Source organism: Sciurus vulgaris, assembly GCF_902686455.1.
Source record: "Sciurus vulgaris genome assembly, chromosome: 1".
Taxonomy (NCBI): Eukaryota; Metazoa; Chordata; class Mammalia; order Rodentia; family Sciuridae; genus Sciurus; species Sciurus vulgaris.
In genome coordinates, this window is record NC_136461.1 from 60325135 (window position 1) to 60341267 (window position 16133).

The 16133-nt window shown below is 35.4% G+C and overlaps 1 protein-coding gene and 1 long non-coding RNA gene across 3 annotated transcripts in view; one reads left to right on the forward strand and one right to left on the reverse strand.

Annotated features, from left to right (window-relative positions):
- The window catches only part of NEGR1 (neuronal growth regulator 1), an 804297-nt gene extending 790218 nt beyond the window's left edge, over positions 1–14079 (reverse strand). Inside the window, exon 1 of the mRNA XM_079129310.1 lies at positions 13702–14079. Within this exon, the coding sequence (XP_078985436.1) occupies positions 13702–13877 (176 nt within the window). The 5' untranslated portion in view covers positions 13878–14079. The remainder of the gene's footprint in view (positions 1–13701) is intronic.
- A 164-nt stretch (positions 14080–14243) lies between these two features.
- The window catches only part of LOC306655139, a 49974-nt gene continuing 48084 nt past the window's right edge, over positions 14244–16133 (forward strand). For both annotated transcript variants that reach the window (XR_013762210.1, XR_013762211.1), the window contains exon 1: positions 14244–14739. This is a non-coding gene — a long non-coding RNA (uncharacterized lncRNA). The remainder of the gene's footprint in view (positions 14740–16133) is intronic.

Consider the following 16133-nt stretch of genomic DNA (forward strand, 5'->3'; position numbering starts at 1 on the left):
AGTGCTATACAAATTCAATGCAATTCCAATTAAAATCCCAATGATGTACCTCATAGAAATAGAGCAAGCAATCATGAAATTTATTTTATTTTCTCTTTAAAATTTTTCCTCTTGAATATATAAAGAAAAAATATAAAAATGAACCAAAAGTCAATTTTTCTATAGATAGAAAACACATTATCAAGAAATTATTTCAGATATTTTTGTCCTTCCTAAGAATATGTTGATATAATACATTTATAACTTCTTATGAACTACTGAAGTGAATAAATTTTAAGTAGTTTTTCAATTGCCAATTCTTCATAAAATATTTCAACAGCTATATATGTTTTCCACTTTCTCTTGGTGAAATGCTGGTTTAGATCATTACTACCAACTTGTGTGTACTTTATATGTCAATTTTGTTTTCTATACTTATTCTAAACATTCAGACAATCTTTTTTGTTCTAATTATGCATGACTGATGATAGCTGTTCTCCTGTTTGACCATCAACCTATTTGCTGATGCCAAATGAAAATCATTTAAAATAGATAAATAATTGACTCTTTCATTAAGAAGATAGTTTTGTTATCCTTTAATCTTAATTAGTTTTATGGTGCTAAAAGTCAATCAGTTTCAGTATTTCCATTTAATCTTAGAATACATCAAACTTCCTCTTTGCATTTTTCTCTAAGGAAAATACTTGAAATGCAAATACACAATCTAGTTGAACAACTAAGAATTAATTTGATCCTACAGTATATGACTAATTTACCATTACGGAATAATGAGTCAATGGTTAAATGTAATTCAAGCTTTCAAGGATACATGACATAATCAATAAACTATTAAATGTTCCACTAACTACTAATATATACTAAGATCCTAGAAATCAAAATGTCATCTTTTTAAAACCAAACTAAGAACTCTGCTTCTTCAATCCCTAAAACATGTAGTATTACACATACCTTAGAAACTTATAAAATAGCTGTCTTTAAATTTTTATAAATTTAAATAAATTTTCTCAGGCTATAGAAATTATCATCAATATTACGATATAATATTCAACAAAATTTTCTAATTCTGAAATTTATTTGATTGTTACTTTGTAATAGAAACTTAATTTTTCTTTCCCATGTGTGACATCCTATTTTATATATAGGAAAGATACTAAATTATGCACAGTAGGATTCAAGTCATTTTATTTAATCAAATGCTAAAAAAAAGTCTTACTTTTAGCATTACTTTTTTTTTTTTTTTTTAAACTGGGGATTGGACTCAGGAGCCACATCCCCAGTCCTTTTTTGTATATTTAGAGACAGAGTCTCACTGAGTCCCTTGGGGCATCTCTAAATTGCTGAGGCTGGCTTTGATTCTCCTGCCTCAGAGTAGTAACAAAAATTTACATCTTCATGATTTCCCTGTACAAATATTACACACATTGTTTACTTACTTAAAGCTAGATGACATAGAAAAGTGCAGATATTATCTGCCAGAAACCATCTGATTGTGTGTGTCAAATATGAGAGAATTTTCATAATGTCCCAGTGAGAATTCAGAAACTAAATTCATCAATTTACACATTTGGAAGACGTGTCATCTATTCCATTGTGAGCAAGAAGGATTGAAATAGTTCAGAAAATGAAGGGACAAAAGTGCAGACTTGCTATAATATGAAAAATCATTTACAGAAGAATTACAAATACTGTTTGCTTTGTTGGTTGAATAGAGCATCAGGTGGTAATTATGAAGTCTTCCTCCACATGTTTTCACTCCAAGAAAGAAAAAATATACAGCAAGTACATTGAGAAAAGTGTAGTATTTTAGAAGAACCAAATTACAATGACAAAAAGGTATCAATTCAGAAGAAATTGTATGGAAGAAAATAAACTTGTTACTGACCTGAATATATAAAAAATTGACAATAAAGTTGAAGAAAAATATATGCATAAATATATTAAAGAGAGAAAAGTATGAAGACAAAGCATCTCAGATGAAGATTAAAAAGAAGCCCCAATCAGAAACAATATGAATAGGGTAGTCATTGCATGTTTAAATGACCTCTATTCTTCACAGTATCAAAAAGTCCCTTTAAAATAGGTAAACCTGAGAAGCTATTAGGGCACAAACAGATTGTACCAAGTATAAAATGACCTATAATGATTCCCTTAACTATATATTACAGGGACTCAATAAATATATATGCTAAAAATGAATTACAATCTGAAAGAAGTTGTGTTCTATGCAAAAGCTATAACATGAGTTGGAAAAATAACTTCCAAAAATAAACAAAATCAGTTTAAGGATCTTAAATTTCAATAAATATTTTCTAAACAAATAGTGAAATACAAGGTTGAATTAAAGGTTTGCAATGATATACAGCAATCTCCTTATATAAAATCACATTTGTCATATTACTTTGCATTCGAATAACAATATTATTTGAATATTGTTATTTGAATATTGTTATCTGAATATTGTAAAACACTAAATGTAAAATGTAAAATTGAGAAAAAAATTATAAAATGACGGGTGTAGGAATTCAAAGACAGTGCTAGAATTAGCCTAGAAAGGCTTAAAAATATTCTTGAATGATATGAGACAAAAAATGTAATTTATATTAGGAGTGCTTTGGATACCTAAAGCAGCAACCAACCATCATGAAATTTACAATTTTCTTGGGTATGCATGCAAAGTCTGGAGCAGGTGAATATATGAAAATACATTAAAAATACCAATAAATTACATCTTATCAGATGAAAACAGGTTTCTACTCAACTAGTATATATAACTACATATATGCATATAAATACATAAACACGTGTATGTATGCATACATATACACACATATACATATCTTCTTATACATGTATACATATATATATTCTAATTAGACCACTTTTTTGCCTAATTAGATTAATACATAAACTATATACACTCCTACCCACTAGCAGAAAAAGGCCTCATGCCTAATATGCTTGATTTTATTCATTTCCAGCAATTAAAAAAGACTGACAGGCTTAATGAAAACTGGAGTAAAAGCATCTTTTATAGGTCCCTGAATTTTTTGATCTTTATGCCTATTATGAGAAATAATGGTACTCAACACTCTAGGCTGCCTAACCCTCTTCAAATGAGTAAATCAAGGTGGTTCAATTGTTCACAGTTATATCAGAATTAGCATTCAAATGATTAAACTGGAGATTTGGAATACTATAGTGAGTGACCGATACTTCTTCCTTCTGTTAAGGACTACAATATACAAAAGATCAAAAAATTTGGTCATTTTAAAAAATGAACACAAACTTTGGAGACACACAGGCCTATGACCAAGTCCTGGCATCCATTTGCTCCTCCTACTGAAGTTCAGAAAGTTACTCAGCTTCTATGATTTTTACTCCACTTGTAAAGTAAAAAAATTAGAGGTCGTTGCAAGGAAATGTCAAAGTAGCTAATATATAACACTAACTATATGTTATGTTCACTAGATGTTAATTTTTTCTCTTGTGTTATCAGTAGTTCGTAATCATTAGAGATAAATTTTTTTTTGGGGGGGGGGAATGAGAGGTTTCTATTTCAGGAAATACATAATTTTAAGAATTCACTCTTGTCCTACCTAGTATATGCTGATGGTCATCTAATGGACTGTGATATCTACTTAGTCTCATTTAAAACAATTCCACATTTTTCCTCAATATGTACAATATATTCTTGATTTTTATCATTGTAGACATAAAAGTAGCTAAAATGAAGTTAGTGCTCAATAAGTGTTTAGTAACTGAATAAGTAAAAAATTATCAATTATGTCATTTTCTTAATAAAAAATACAAGATAATAGATAATGCACTGATTTTGATATAGGAAGACCTAGATTAGAATTCTGATATAGTCACATCCTACCTGTTTTACCTGGAAGAGGTTATATTACCTTTCCAAGCCTAAGTGCTTATAAAATTTGGAAATCAATACTTCATTACATATTATTGTGAAAGTGTGTCATATAGATATTCAAGGAGTATTAGATGGATCTGAATTATGATGTTGATGGCTTTACCATTATGTATATAAAATATTCTGCTATGCGTTTTTCAAATATGCAGAATTAGAGCAAGCATTCATACATAATTTCTGAGCTGTACTCAGCATATCGTTTTTGGCTAAAATGGCAAGAGAGAAAGATCTTGCCTGTAAATATGCCTCTGAAATGTACTACTTTCAGCTTAACCTACAGATGATCTAAGGAATCATAAGGATGTTCCTAATCCATGAACAGAATCCAGAGTTAGCTACTTTTTTAAAAAAATTAATCTTCTTATCTACTATTCCAAATTATCACCAGTTATCACATCTTCCAATTGAAAGCGTCACAAATGTGAATCTTTACCCTCTGACTCCATCACTGAATTGCATTACACTTTGTAATCTCTCTTTTTTGTTCTTTACTGAGTCTTTTTTTTTTCCTTCTTTATTCCTTTTATGTCTCATGTGACCACCAAGTCACTGTCATCTCTTAATACTGGCAAAGGAATCAAATCACCATCAGTCTGCTGAGTATAAAGTTTGTACTTCCATTACATTCCTTGCTTTGGTTCTGAACTCTAATCACTAACATTTTTCAGGTGTGTTTCTATTTTTATTTTGAGTCATTTCATTTTTTATTGGGCTCAAAAACAACAAAAGCAAGTATGTGTATTAACTATAATCTTTAAAATGTAAAATATGTTAGGTGAGTATTTTACAGAGGGCCATAAATAATTGGTACAGTGAGTTAAATAGGACAAATTATAACCACTATAGTAGGTAGGAAGTGTCAAAAAACTTCAGTTTGAGATTAGAAGAGAAGCAGCCCAAAATTACTGGCTGATATAAATTTAATATACTGTGCACCATGTACTGTTAGCCTCTCACATTCAGTATCTCATGTAATCCACACAGTTCTACTATTGAGGTAAGGTATTTGTTCAAGGTCAGAAACACAGTTAGCTAAAGAAACAGGAGTATAAAATCTGGTCACTGCTATACTGGACACCTCAAAATCTGAACAATTTCAATAAAACTAAGCAATAACAATTGAAAAACTGCATAAAAGTAACTCTTCATATATCTTAACTCGTTCTGCTGTCTCATATTAATCACACATGAGCAAAAATATTGATCAATGATAAAAAAATACCCCATTATTTGAAGATTTACATAAAATTTGCTTTTGTTAACATATTGCAAAACATATCCCCTGACCTCATTGCAGGTCAATATGTAAAATAATCATAAATGAACCTGTAAATTATAATGAAATTATACACCTGAGTGAAAAACACAATTTCAGAGTTGTAATTTATACAGCATATCTCACTTCATCATGGGAAGGTCACAGGTTTATGATAATGCCCATTATTTAATGGATTATATGAAATAAATGTATGTTCCCTTATTGTAATTGCATATAGTGCAATATATGGACTTAGTTTTATGTTATTCCTAATATATGAACTTTTAAATATTTTTATTATGTCACTGGAACAGTATAGCATATCCTCCATTTCTTCTTCCTTTTCTCCCTCTCTTCTTCCATTTCTTCTTTATGCTTTCAGTTTCAGTATAATAATGTGCCAAACACTATAGTAAGCAGCAGAATTGCTATTTTCTATTCAACTGATCAATTACCCAAGATTTTATTTTGAAAAAAGGTTACATGCTAATCAAATATATCTAAATATGTTCTGAAAGAAATATTCTGTCTAGAAGACTTAGGAAAACTTTATGATCCTTTTGATATATTCTTTTAATATCCCTATACCATAGGATGTGATATTATTGGAGGGAATATACAATATCTTATTATAGCTTTTACTTTTACAGTATTTCTTAAATACATTTATTATACATAAATTTAATTTAGTTGCATGAAGAGGAAAGGGTTTTTTGAAGACAAGAGCACATACATTTTCCATGACCCTTTAAGTCATCCAGAACCATTAAATGCTTTATGGCAGTAGATTCAGCTAAAAAAAAAAAAAAATCCAAAACACAATACAAAACAGATCAAACATCCTATCATGCAGCATGAACGAAGGCACTGAACCTGTGTCCATATGACATAGTGAAGAACAGCTTAGCTCTGGATTAAAAACGTTTGTACACATCTTCCATAAAATCGAGCAAATTACTATCTCTTTGGAAACTACAATGTATTGGCTTCTAGTCAGAAGACAAACACTTAATGTGGGCAACATTGCCAAATTCCTCTTTCCTCTATTCCCCTTTTCTTAGAGAATGTGATTAAGTGACTAATTTCCATGCCAGCTGGATGCTTAAGAGCATCCAAGTTCCTCTGTCAGGATTCAGAACTTGATAAGACCTAGAAACCACTATGCTAATAGATAACCTCCTGAACATTATAAATCAAAACCTCATGACTACATTAGAATTCTATCAGCTAGTATCAATACCCTGTGGTTTACAAAGTACTGTTGACCTATCTCTGGAAGATGGTTAAGGTCGGAATGATACAAAATTCTGCTCTGGTTTGAGGTGTGTAGTTACTTTTCATAATTCAGAGTTATTCATGTGTAGCATTAGCCAATTCTTTCTCCTTTTGTTATCTTCACTGGTTTTATTTAGTTGATGCCTTCGGACAAAAGAAGAGGAGGTTCTATGAGTTGAGGAAGAAACACAAAAATTATTAGGAAGTCATAACAGACATTTTACTGTTTTGAACTGTTCCTATTAGCTGATGATTATAATTGCAAATCTTGGATTTTGAAATTATATCAACATCTCGAAATCTGCAAACTGGACACAGTTTTAAAGTTCTGTTGCAGTCCCAGTAAGAAACATATCTCAAATCTTGACACACAGGCACAAATAAATACAAACAAAATAAAAGATTAATCAAACAATATTTGCCTTTATATGCAATGCTTTTTAATGGCACTATAACTTGATAATGATTATGCCTAAGCAGAAAATTCCTAATTTTTGATATTTGGTGGTATAGGAAGTCCTTGCTTTCAATACTTAATTTTAGACATTTCTGACATATAGATGATGTCTATATGGACATATAAGATGATGGACAGGTAAGATGATGCTTGTAGGGAAAAAATGAGCAATAACTTTTAATTTGTATACACCAAAGTGTCAATGATGTCAATGATGAACTTTAATGAATCACCAAAGCTTTGAGAGATGTAATGGCAGAGATCAAGAATTCACTTTTCCTCCCAATTCGGAAATCTTTTCTAGAGTGTGTCTGAAAGTCATTTAATTGATGATAGTTCTAAATTAACATTATCCTAAAAAATTATGCAGAAATGTACCAACAGTAGGATTTGATAGTAATTGCACATATCAATACCAAACAGCAACTTGAAAGACAACTGTCTTTCAGAAAGTGTTCTGTAGACATGATGGAAGTTCACTGGTCACCACATCTTCTAGTCCTTTCTTAAAAGGGAGAGTAAGAAAACCACAGTACTTACTTTTGAAATTTCTCATAGCTCTTCTATGTAAATCATGTCATGTAATATCTAAAATATCTTAATTTCTCTCATCCTGAAGCAAGACATGATGGAAAATAGATCTGATTTCTAACTAGAGAATTCCACTAGTTTGAGAATCTAGTTCCTACAACAGTCAAATAATTGAATCAAGAGCATTGCTAAGATCATATACCTCATAAGAAACTAGAAACTTTGATTAGCTTCTCAGGTCTTAAGCTACATAAAAGAAAAACCTTTAATTCCTATCGATCCTCATGGCAATACTATAGAAATTGTCTTAGCATTCTAATCTTATATCCACAAGCATATCTCATATCCTAGTTATCTTTTTGCTTCAGTCAACAACAATAATATAGCCCTATTGAATTTTATCACTATATATCCTCTAACTTTATTTTCCATTCAAAAAATTATATATTTTTCTAGTGAATTTGCTCAATTTTATGTTAAATATTTACATATTTAGTTTTTATTCTCACCATAATCTAGGTATGAAAAAAATACATCTTTTTTCTTTGTAATAAGTCTTGATGTTATTGTTCAACTTCTGTGCATCTCTCCTTAAATAACTATTACATCCATCCTTAGTAAGGAACGTTTATAGTACCATGGGAAAGTAGTCATTCAATCAAACATAATTAAAATCACTGAAACTATTATTTTTCTCTATGTATCATTGTTCTGCAAGAAACATTTAAGCCATTCAGTATATTTAAAACAAAGGTGATTTAATGCATAGAATTTAATGCAGGGAATTTATTATAAAGAGGATAGATTTTTTGAGAAGCCAAACAGATTGGCAAGATAATACAGTATGTAGTAATAGCAGGAAGGCACAAATACTTCTAAGTTGAAGGAACAGAGGGATAAGGCAGTAAACACAAGCCCAAGAGCTACCTATCATTTGAAAGCTGGCACAAAAAGCTTCTAGTGAGAAATGGAAATGGTGCTGGACAATTCTTAAACCAAATAAGAGAGGAGAAGAGGAATACCCTGGACTCTCACTTTGTCATGCTCTCCCTTTTCCCCAAACTACCTTCCATTAGCCACTCAACAGTCTGAAGACAGCCAACATGGAAGACTGGGAAACACAGCCTGAGGTGCTAGCTCCATCTCCTCTTCCCAGAAACACAGAACAGGGGAATGATGAAGGAGAGGCTAGGACAATCAGGCCCACAACTAACTGACACATACCATGATGTGACCAATTTTTTAAGTTCTTTAGAAGTCAAGTGTTACAGAATTAACTTATCCCATGAAGCAGTTCAATTACAAAGCCGATCCATTCAAAATAAGTAGTTTATTAACATGCTCTGGTACAAAGATTTGTACAACAAAATGGCCTTTTCAATGATTGTGTACTTAAAAAAAAAAAATGGAACTAGGCACAGTGGCAATCCCAGAAGCTTGGGAGGCTGAGGCACGTTCAAAGCCTAAGCAACTTAGGTCCTAAGCAACTCAGCAAGACCCTGTCTCTAAATTAAAAAAAAAAAAAAAAAATGAAGGAGAACTGGGCATGTTGCTCAGTGGTTAAGCATCTTTGGGTTCAATTTCTGGTACCAAAACAAATAATAATAATTCTAAAGCTCCAATGGCAAACATAAATTTATTTAGGAAGGTTAAAAATATTGTGTTGTTACTTAATTAATAAAGGTTTTAGATTAATACACCAAGCAATACATCATACTACAGAATAGTTCTGAAAAACCACTACAGGTTACTTTGTTGCATTTCATTCTACATTCTGAAATATTTTTCCAAATTGACTCATTACAATGACACTATTTAATAACCACATAGATGTTTAGGTAATGCCTTGATGGTCATTAAATGCCTCATTAAAAAGTGTATTTAGAATATGCAGTGTATCAGTGTGTAGAAACAATCCAACAATGTAATACTTTCTAATGATACTCCCAAAGTATCACATAATTTATTTTTATTGCAATAGGTAATTCCACATTTTTGTACATAATCATTTAATTTATTATAGCCAATAGCATGCATTTCAAACCAATACTACTTAATACAGTTTAGTTGAAAGGCAAAATGTTTTGGACAAACAGGCTGAGAAGGAATAAATAACTGTCATATCCATTTAGAAATATACTTGAAAAAGTTTCGTGGGTTCCAATGAAAATGTTTCCTAGAACTGTGCTCTATGCTAAAAAGAAAAATTCTGCTCCTTATTACAATATCATAGTAGGATATCATACAATTTCCATTCAAATTCAGTACATTAAAATGACAGAGTTGTGTTCAATTTTGCTAAAGTAAAAGAAGACATCACATTTAAGTAAAGAATCTCTCTTCCTTCCTTTGATTAAAGCATGACAAGCAGATAATAGGATATTTTGAATTCATATCAGGAAGATGGCTAAAAATGCACAAAATTTATACAGAAGAGTTTGAATGAGAAACAGATTGAAAAATTTAGCTTAAAAATGACATGTAATTAAAAAATGTGAAGGCACAAGGAGGATATAAATGAGGATGTTCACAGCATTGTTTCCAAAGAATGTTAAACATTTTCAACTTGTTTACACAACAGTATATGTTAAGGTAAGAATAAAGCAATTGATTGACAGCACAGTAATGGCAAAATTCTATGTAAAAAAATCATCCGAAATTAATGTATTTTTCCAAAGCAATGTTTGCCCCACTCCCGTTTTACACACTCTGATTTCCAAAGGAGGGCCAATGTGGTTCTACCATATTCTGTTCTCTACTATGTTATCCCTTGACAAATAACTCAGAACTTCTACACAGTATAAAATGCAACATGAAAACTGGAAAAAAAAGTTAATGTTTCCACACACAGCTTAACAAGTTTTGTTAGACATAAAATCCTATATGTATTCCATGTGGTTGTGATAAAAGTCTATATTTAATAAGTTAAAGGAAACAATGTATATATGAAAATTAGAATGTACATTAGACACTCATGAATTTACTTAAATCCAAAGTTTAGGTAAGGGAAGTATATATTATTATATTGAATATATTAATCATTAAATACTTTATCAAGAAGGTCCAAATAGTTCAACTGAATCCTTCAGAGATTTAGCAGTAAAAAACATTATCGACTAACCTTAAAGGACAAAGTTGAAATTATAAAAGATGTTGAATTGCTAAGTGGAATTTCACTATAAATCCTCTATTCAAATTTAACAGATTATTTACATGATAGATAAAGTTAGTAGATTACAGAATAAATTTCCTTTGAGTTAGAGCTCCACTTAAGTTTTGTTTTCTCATGATTCTCTTCTTAAAAGCAGATATTCTGGCACTTAGAAGATAGAAATGTATCATTTCGACCTTTAAACTTGTGTTTCATTACTGTAACCACAAGCAACAGAGTCACTGACTGGCATGCTTGCACTTTAAGGCCTTTACCACTTAAAGTTATTTGATAACTGTTATGCCACCATTTGTTTTTTATTAGATGCTTTGAGGAATATGCTACAATAAAAACAATATATTGAATAAAGCTTGATAAATGACATCACATAATTCAGTTAAGTGTTTTCTTATACACTGGATTCATCTACTTTGATGGGAAGGGGGTGTGTATTTGGAGGACGAATTTTTGTTTTCTAATGAATTACAGATTATTGCCAAATATGATGCTAAGTATACTAGTATAAAACAAAATACAACTCTGTAAATTTATTCTTGATGAAAAATATGGCACCTAAGTTGCCCACACTCTATGAGCCCTTAAGCCATACCTGTTTTGGTCTATGAACAAAGACAATACCAGAGGCAGAAGTCAAGAAAAATAACTGGTCTTACTTAATATTGTTTTAATAGAGAATTCTTGTAAATAAATATGTTTGATTATTTTTAAACCTATGGGCAATGTAAAAAAGTCAACAATTGGATATTTCCTAGAAAATTATAAAATTAATATAAGCAAATTGCTTTGGGTAAAAGGTAAGGCAGATAAAATCTCTTTCATATGATAAAAAATGATTGTTCATCAAAAAGTAAAATGTAATTGGTTAGAAACATCATTGAGAAGAGACAGAGATTTAAGAAGTTTTAAAAGTCAAAAATTACCTAAAGATATTACAGAACTCAGGATAGAGCATATCAATGGATGAGGTACACTGCTCAGAAAGTAAACAAGGACTGCACCAAACCAAAAACATTGGAAAGATGTTGTCCCCACACGTCAGGAAAGCTTCACTGTTGGAAGCAATGAGTTCTCATGGAAGCAGAATGTGGATCCAGCTATTTTAATTAACCATAGTATCTGATGGATTGTTCATTAGGGAAAAAAAAAAAAAAAGCCAAGATATATGGTGAAAAGGTAAGTCATCTTCCAAATCCCTTAGGTTGAAAATGGTACTGCTTTCTATACATAAGCAATATGCCACTAGAAACATATATATTGCAGCTCCCATGATTTGTGTTTTCAGCCTCTGAAGGTAGTATTTTGGCTCTATCACTGTTATCTAAACTTCTAAAAGAAACTTAATATAAAGAATAATTATGTGTTTAAATTATATTCTCTATGTGACAATTATGACCAGCAATGAAGTTATTTTACTATGGTGAAATTTGAAAATTTGTTACTTTTGTATACTCAGCTGTATTCATAACAAAGATAACATATATTAGTAAAACAAATTAGTGTATATTAGAAATCATAATAGTACTCAATGCAAATTGGGACTCATAAGCATGTTTCAAGATATATAGGCCATATACCACACCCACATCATTAAATTTAAAATATGTTGCATGATTCAAACAGAAATATATCCCAATTTCTTTCACCTCACACATGCCATGTATGTTGAATTTGTGTAGTCTACCCTTATAAGCCAACTACCACCCAGTGGAGAGAAAGAACATCTTTCAGGAAGATTTGAGGTATATGTCAGGTGAGGGTATCAGGGGAGAAGGGAGGGCAATGGGAAATGAAGGAATAGAGCATTTAGCCTTGTTTAGATTCAAGAGCTATGGATCATCAATTTGTATTTTCACAGGAAAGGAAATGTTTACAGAAGCTCACTCCGCAATGTTGCTTAGGGATAAAACCAGGCTAGGATGTTCATTAATGACAAACCATTTCAACGTTTAAGCTCAGAGAAAAGAGAAGAAAGGAGTGGGGGAGAAGTAAAACTGAAGACCAGAAGGAGGGAGGAAGGTTGGAAGAAGTGGCAGGTTGGGGAGGGTGAGGAGGCAGGGCAGGGGAAGAAAGACAGTGTGTACACATGTGTGAGTGATAGTGTGTGGAGCAGAGGAGTGTGTGCCTTTTAAACAGTAAGAAAGAATCTGAACATGAGAGTGGTCGTTAGAGTACAGAAGTGCCCGTGTGTGAGGGCGTGAAAGAGCATGTGAAGGAGTGTGTTTATAAAACTAAGATTTATGAGGGTGAGAAAATGGTACTTAGGGGGAAAGTGGAAACATGCATGTGGGTGTGACACGGATGGGGAAGAGCATTGGGAGAAGGGTGTGGGAAATGGGAGTCAAAGGGGGAAGACAAGGCACAGAGTAAGGACACTAGGAAGACAAAATTAAGGGAAAGGAAAGGGTGAAGAAAGGAGGGGATGGGGTTAAACAAGTGGATAAGAAAAGAGTAGTGGAGATTAAAAAGAGGGAAAAAATAAGGGAAAAACAGACACATAGAAAAGGGATGAAAGAAGGTAATGGAGAAGAAAGAGTAAGAAGGAGGTTTAGAAAATGGTCAAAGAGGGGAAGGAAAAAAGAGAAGGGAGAAACCAGAAAAAGGAAAGAAAGCAAGCTAAAGAGGGAGAAAATCAAACCCAAGTGTCCAAGTGAGAGGGAAAAATAAATGGAGCAGAGAGCCAGCAGTTTGAAAAAGTCGCTTAGGCTAGAGTAAAATAGAAACAAACCTGATAAACTTGTCAGACTCTCCGAGAGTACCCCATGACAGTAAAACAGAGACCTTGTGAATTGAGTTTCAAAGTGGCACCTGCTCCTCCTTCCAAACCTGACACTTCACTCATCCCCGGGCTACTTGGCTTCCCAGCAAAGTGCTTTAGCATCATAAAGTCCAGCTTGCTACCTGCCCCGACAAAAAGAGGCTTGGATTCTGGGAAGAATCAGCACCGGGGTTTCTTGAGATGTGGTCTTTCGATTAGTGAACACCACCAGTATTACTGCTCTGTTTAAAAGAAGGTAAAGAAGGTGGAAAGAGAGAAAGACAGACTGAGACAAGTACGAAAAGCACGCCGTTCTTCCTACCTAAGCACCGCCGTGTCCCCTTTTCTGACCATCATGTTGTCCACGGCCGCCCAGGGGAAGTCCACACTCTGTCCAGCCGGGAGGCAGGAGGGTAGCAGGCAGCACAGGCTGAGGAGCACCGCCGCCAGCCACTGGTTCGAGCAACAAGCACCCTGCACCAACAGCATCATGTCCATCCCTGCTAGGGCTGCTCACTCTCCAGCAGCTTTCAGCTCGCACTCCCCCACCCCCTGGTGCTGGCGAGTCTTCCCGGGAACCAGGCGGCGCGCCACAGATTTTTTTTTTTTTTTTTTTTTGAGTGGGTGGGTGGGTTTCTTTTCTTTCTTTCTTCCCCCCCTTCTAGTTGTCGGGTGTTGTTTCTTTTTTCTGCCTCTCCTCCTCCTCCTCCTCTTCACTTTCCCTCCCTCCCTCCCCTCCCACCCCCTGGCGCCACACTACACCTCCTCTCGGTTGCTTTTGGCCGCGTCCGGAGTGTGTCTAATTCTCCGGCGGCTAGCACACCATCTAGCGAGGAGGCGAGCGCGCCGGCGAGTGAGGGAGGAGGCGCGGCGGCGGCGGCGGCGGCGGCGGCAGGGCGAGCGGCAGTGGCTGCAATCGCAGCAGCAGTAGCAGCGGCAGCAGAGGCAGAAGCAGCGCGGGGCGCAGCGGCGGCCGCCGGCCCCCGGGCTCGCGCGCGTTGCCAAGCGGCCGTTTCCTTAGCAACCCCGCCCGGGGATAGAGGATGGAGCAGGGAGGGGGGAAATGAAAGGGAAAAAAAGATTGAAAAGAAAAAGAAAAGAAAGAAAATGAAAAAAAAAAAATACGAGGAGGTTATATCGCAATTGTGCAAACTGTGGAGGAAAGGATGCACACAGACTGAAGGTTTCCCTCACTGTCGTAAGCGCTAGAGAGATGCTTTGCTAGAAAAGTGTACCGGGGCTGGGGTGACGAGAGCGGAGGGGCGCTTTCCTTCCCCTCTTCGGTGCGTTTTTTCTCCTGAGGCACCGTAAGTTTTAAGTCTTCTAAGTTGTGGTCGGCGCCATCATGACGCCGAAGACTGTGAGTTGGTTTTTGTTGTTTTGTTTTTAATCTTGCCTGGGTGGTCGCGCTACAGTTAACAAGCTGCTAAATAGTTAGCTTTTTACTCCTTTGCTGGAATTTGTAGGGACGATGTGGCAGGGCGCCGTTTTTTTGTTTTTTGTTTTTTGTTTTTTTTTTTTTTGCGGGGACACGAAGGGGTGCAAGGCCTTGCGGTAGAGCAGCTGGCTTGTCTGTCCCGTCAGCCAATATGGATTGGAGGACGCCTGCCCTTCTCTATGCGTCTTGACACTTTAGTTGTGCGTATGTGCGTGCGTGTGTGTGTGAGTGTGTGTGTGTGGTTGTGGAGAGAGAGGGAGAGAGCAAACGTGTGCGTGTATGTGTGTGAGTGTGTGTGTGACGGAGAGTAGTACGCGCGCGGGGCGCGAGCGCAGAGCTTGTGAGCGCGCGGCACGCAGGCGCGATGGGAGGGACAGGGCGGGTCGTGCTGGGATGCAGTGTCGGAAAGAGACTGCAATCAAGTGTTTTAATTGTGTACAGCCAGTCAGTCCTGTTATGTAAGAGGCAGTTTAACCCGTTTGAGTCTATCAGGCGGAATGATCAGCGCATCCAAATCTAGGCAGGGCAGAGTTATCGGGTTTAACGAGTCACAGAGTTTTATTTTTTAACAACCTCAAAACCGGGTTGGAACCTGCTTGCTTTCTCCTCGGAGGGCGCGGAGCTGCAACCTCGGCTCTCCAAGCCGCAGTCCCTTCGCTGCTCACTGGGCTGTTGCATGCCGCCGTCCCGGGCCAGGGCAGAATTGGGTACTGGACATAAAACTGACCCCTGTGCCCCCGCTTTTTTTTTTTTTTTTTCTTCCTTCCCTTCTTGAAAACTCATTTTTAGATTCCAGATCCTTTAGCTATTCCGGGCCATTTACAAATCAATGAAAGAACTGGTGCTGGAGTCCATAGCAGTTATGCCAATCAATCTTCTTCAGTGAGGAGTTCGGGAAGCAGAGGAGGGGAGTGGAGAGAAACAAGCAGTTAAAAATAAATTAGCCCCTCCTCAATTCTTTTCCTCCTCCACCCCTTCGCCTTTAGTAGTGTTTGGAAACGACATTCTTCGCCCCACCCCAGTCCTTCTTCCCTTAGACAATATAAAACTAAGCCTTGCACATTCCAACTCATTTTTCATAACGCTCGCAGGATCCTTTGGCAAAGCGCACCGAAGCAATAATCTCTGCAGGGGTCAGCATCCGGCTTCCTCCCCAGCCCGAGCTCTTTATGAGGCAGGCAGGGAGTCGTTTTGCTTGGTAGTAGTGGTACTGAGTGATTTTTATCTCCTTTCATAAGGACGTGTGGGAAAAGGGAAGTGTTCCCATCACCTGTGACCACCCAGACTAACTGATCTAAGAGCCCCTAACCAACAGC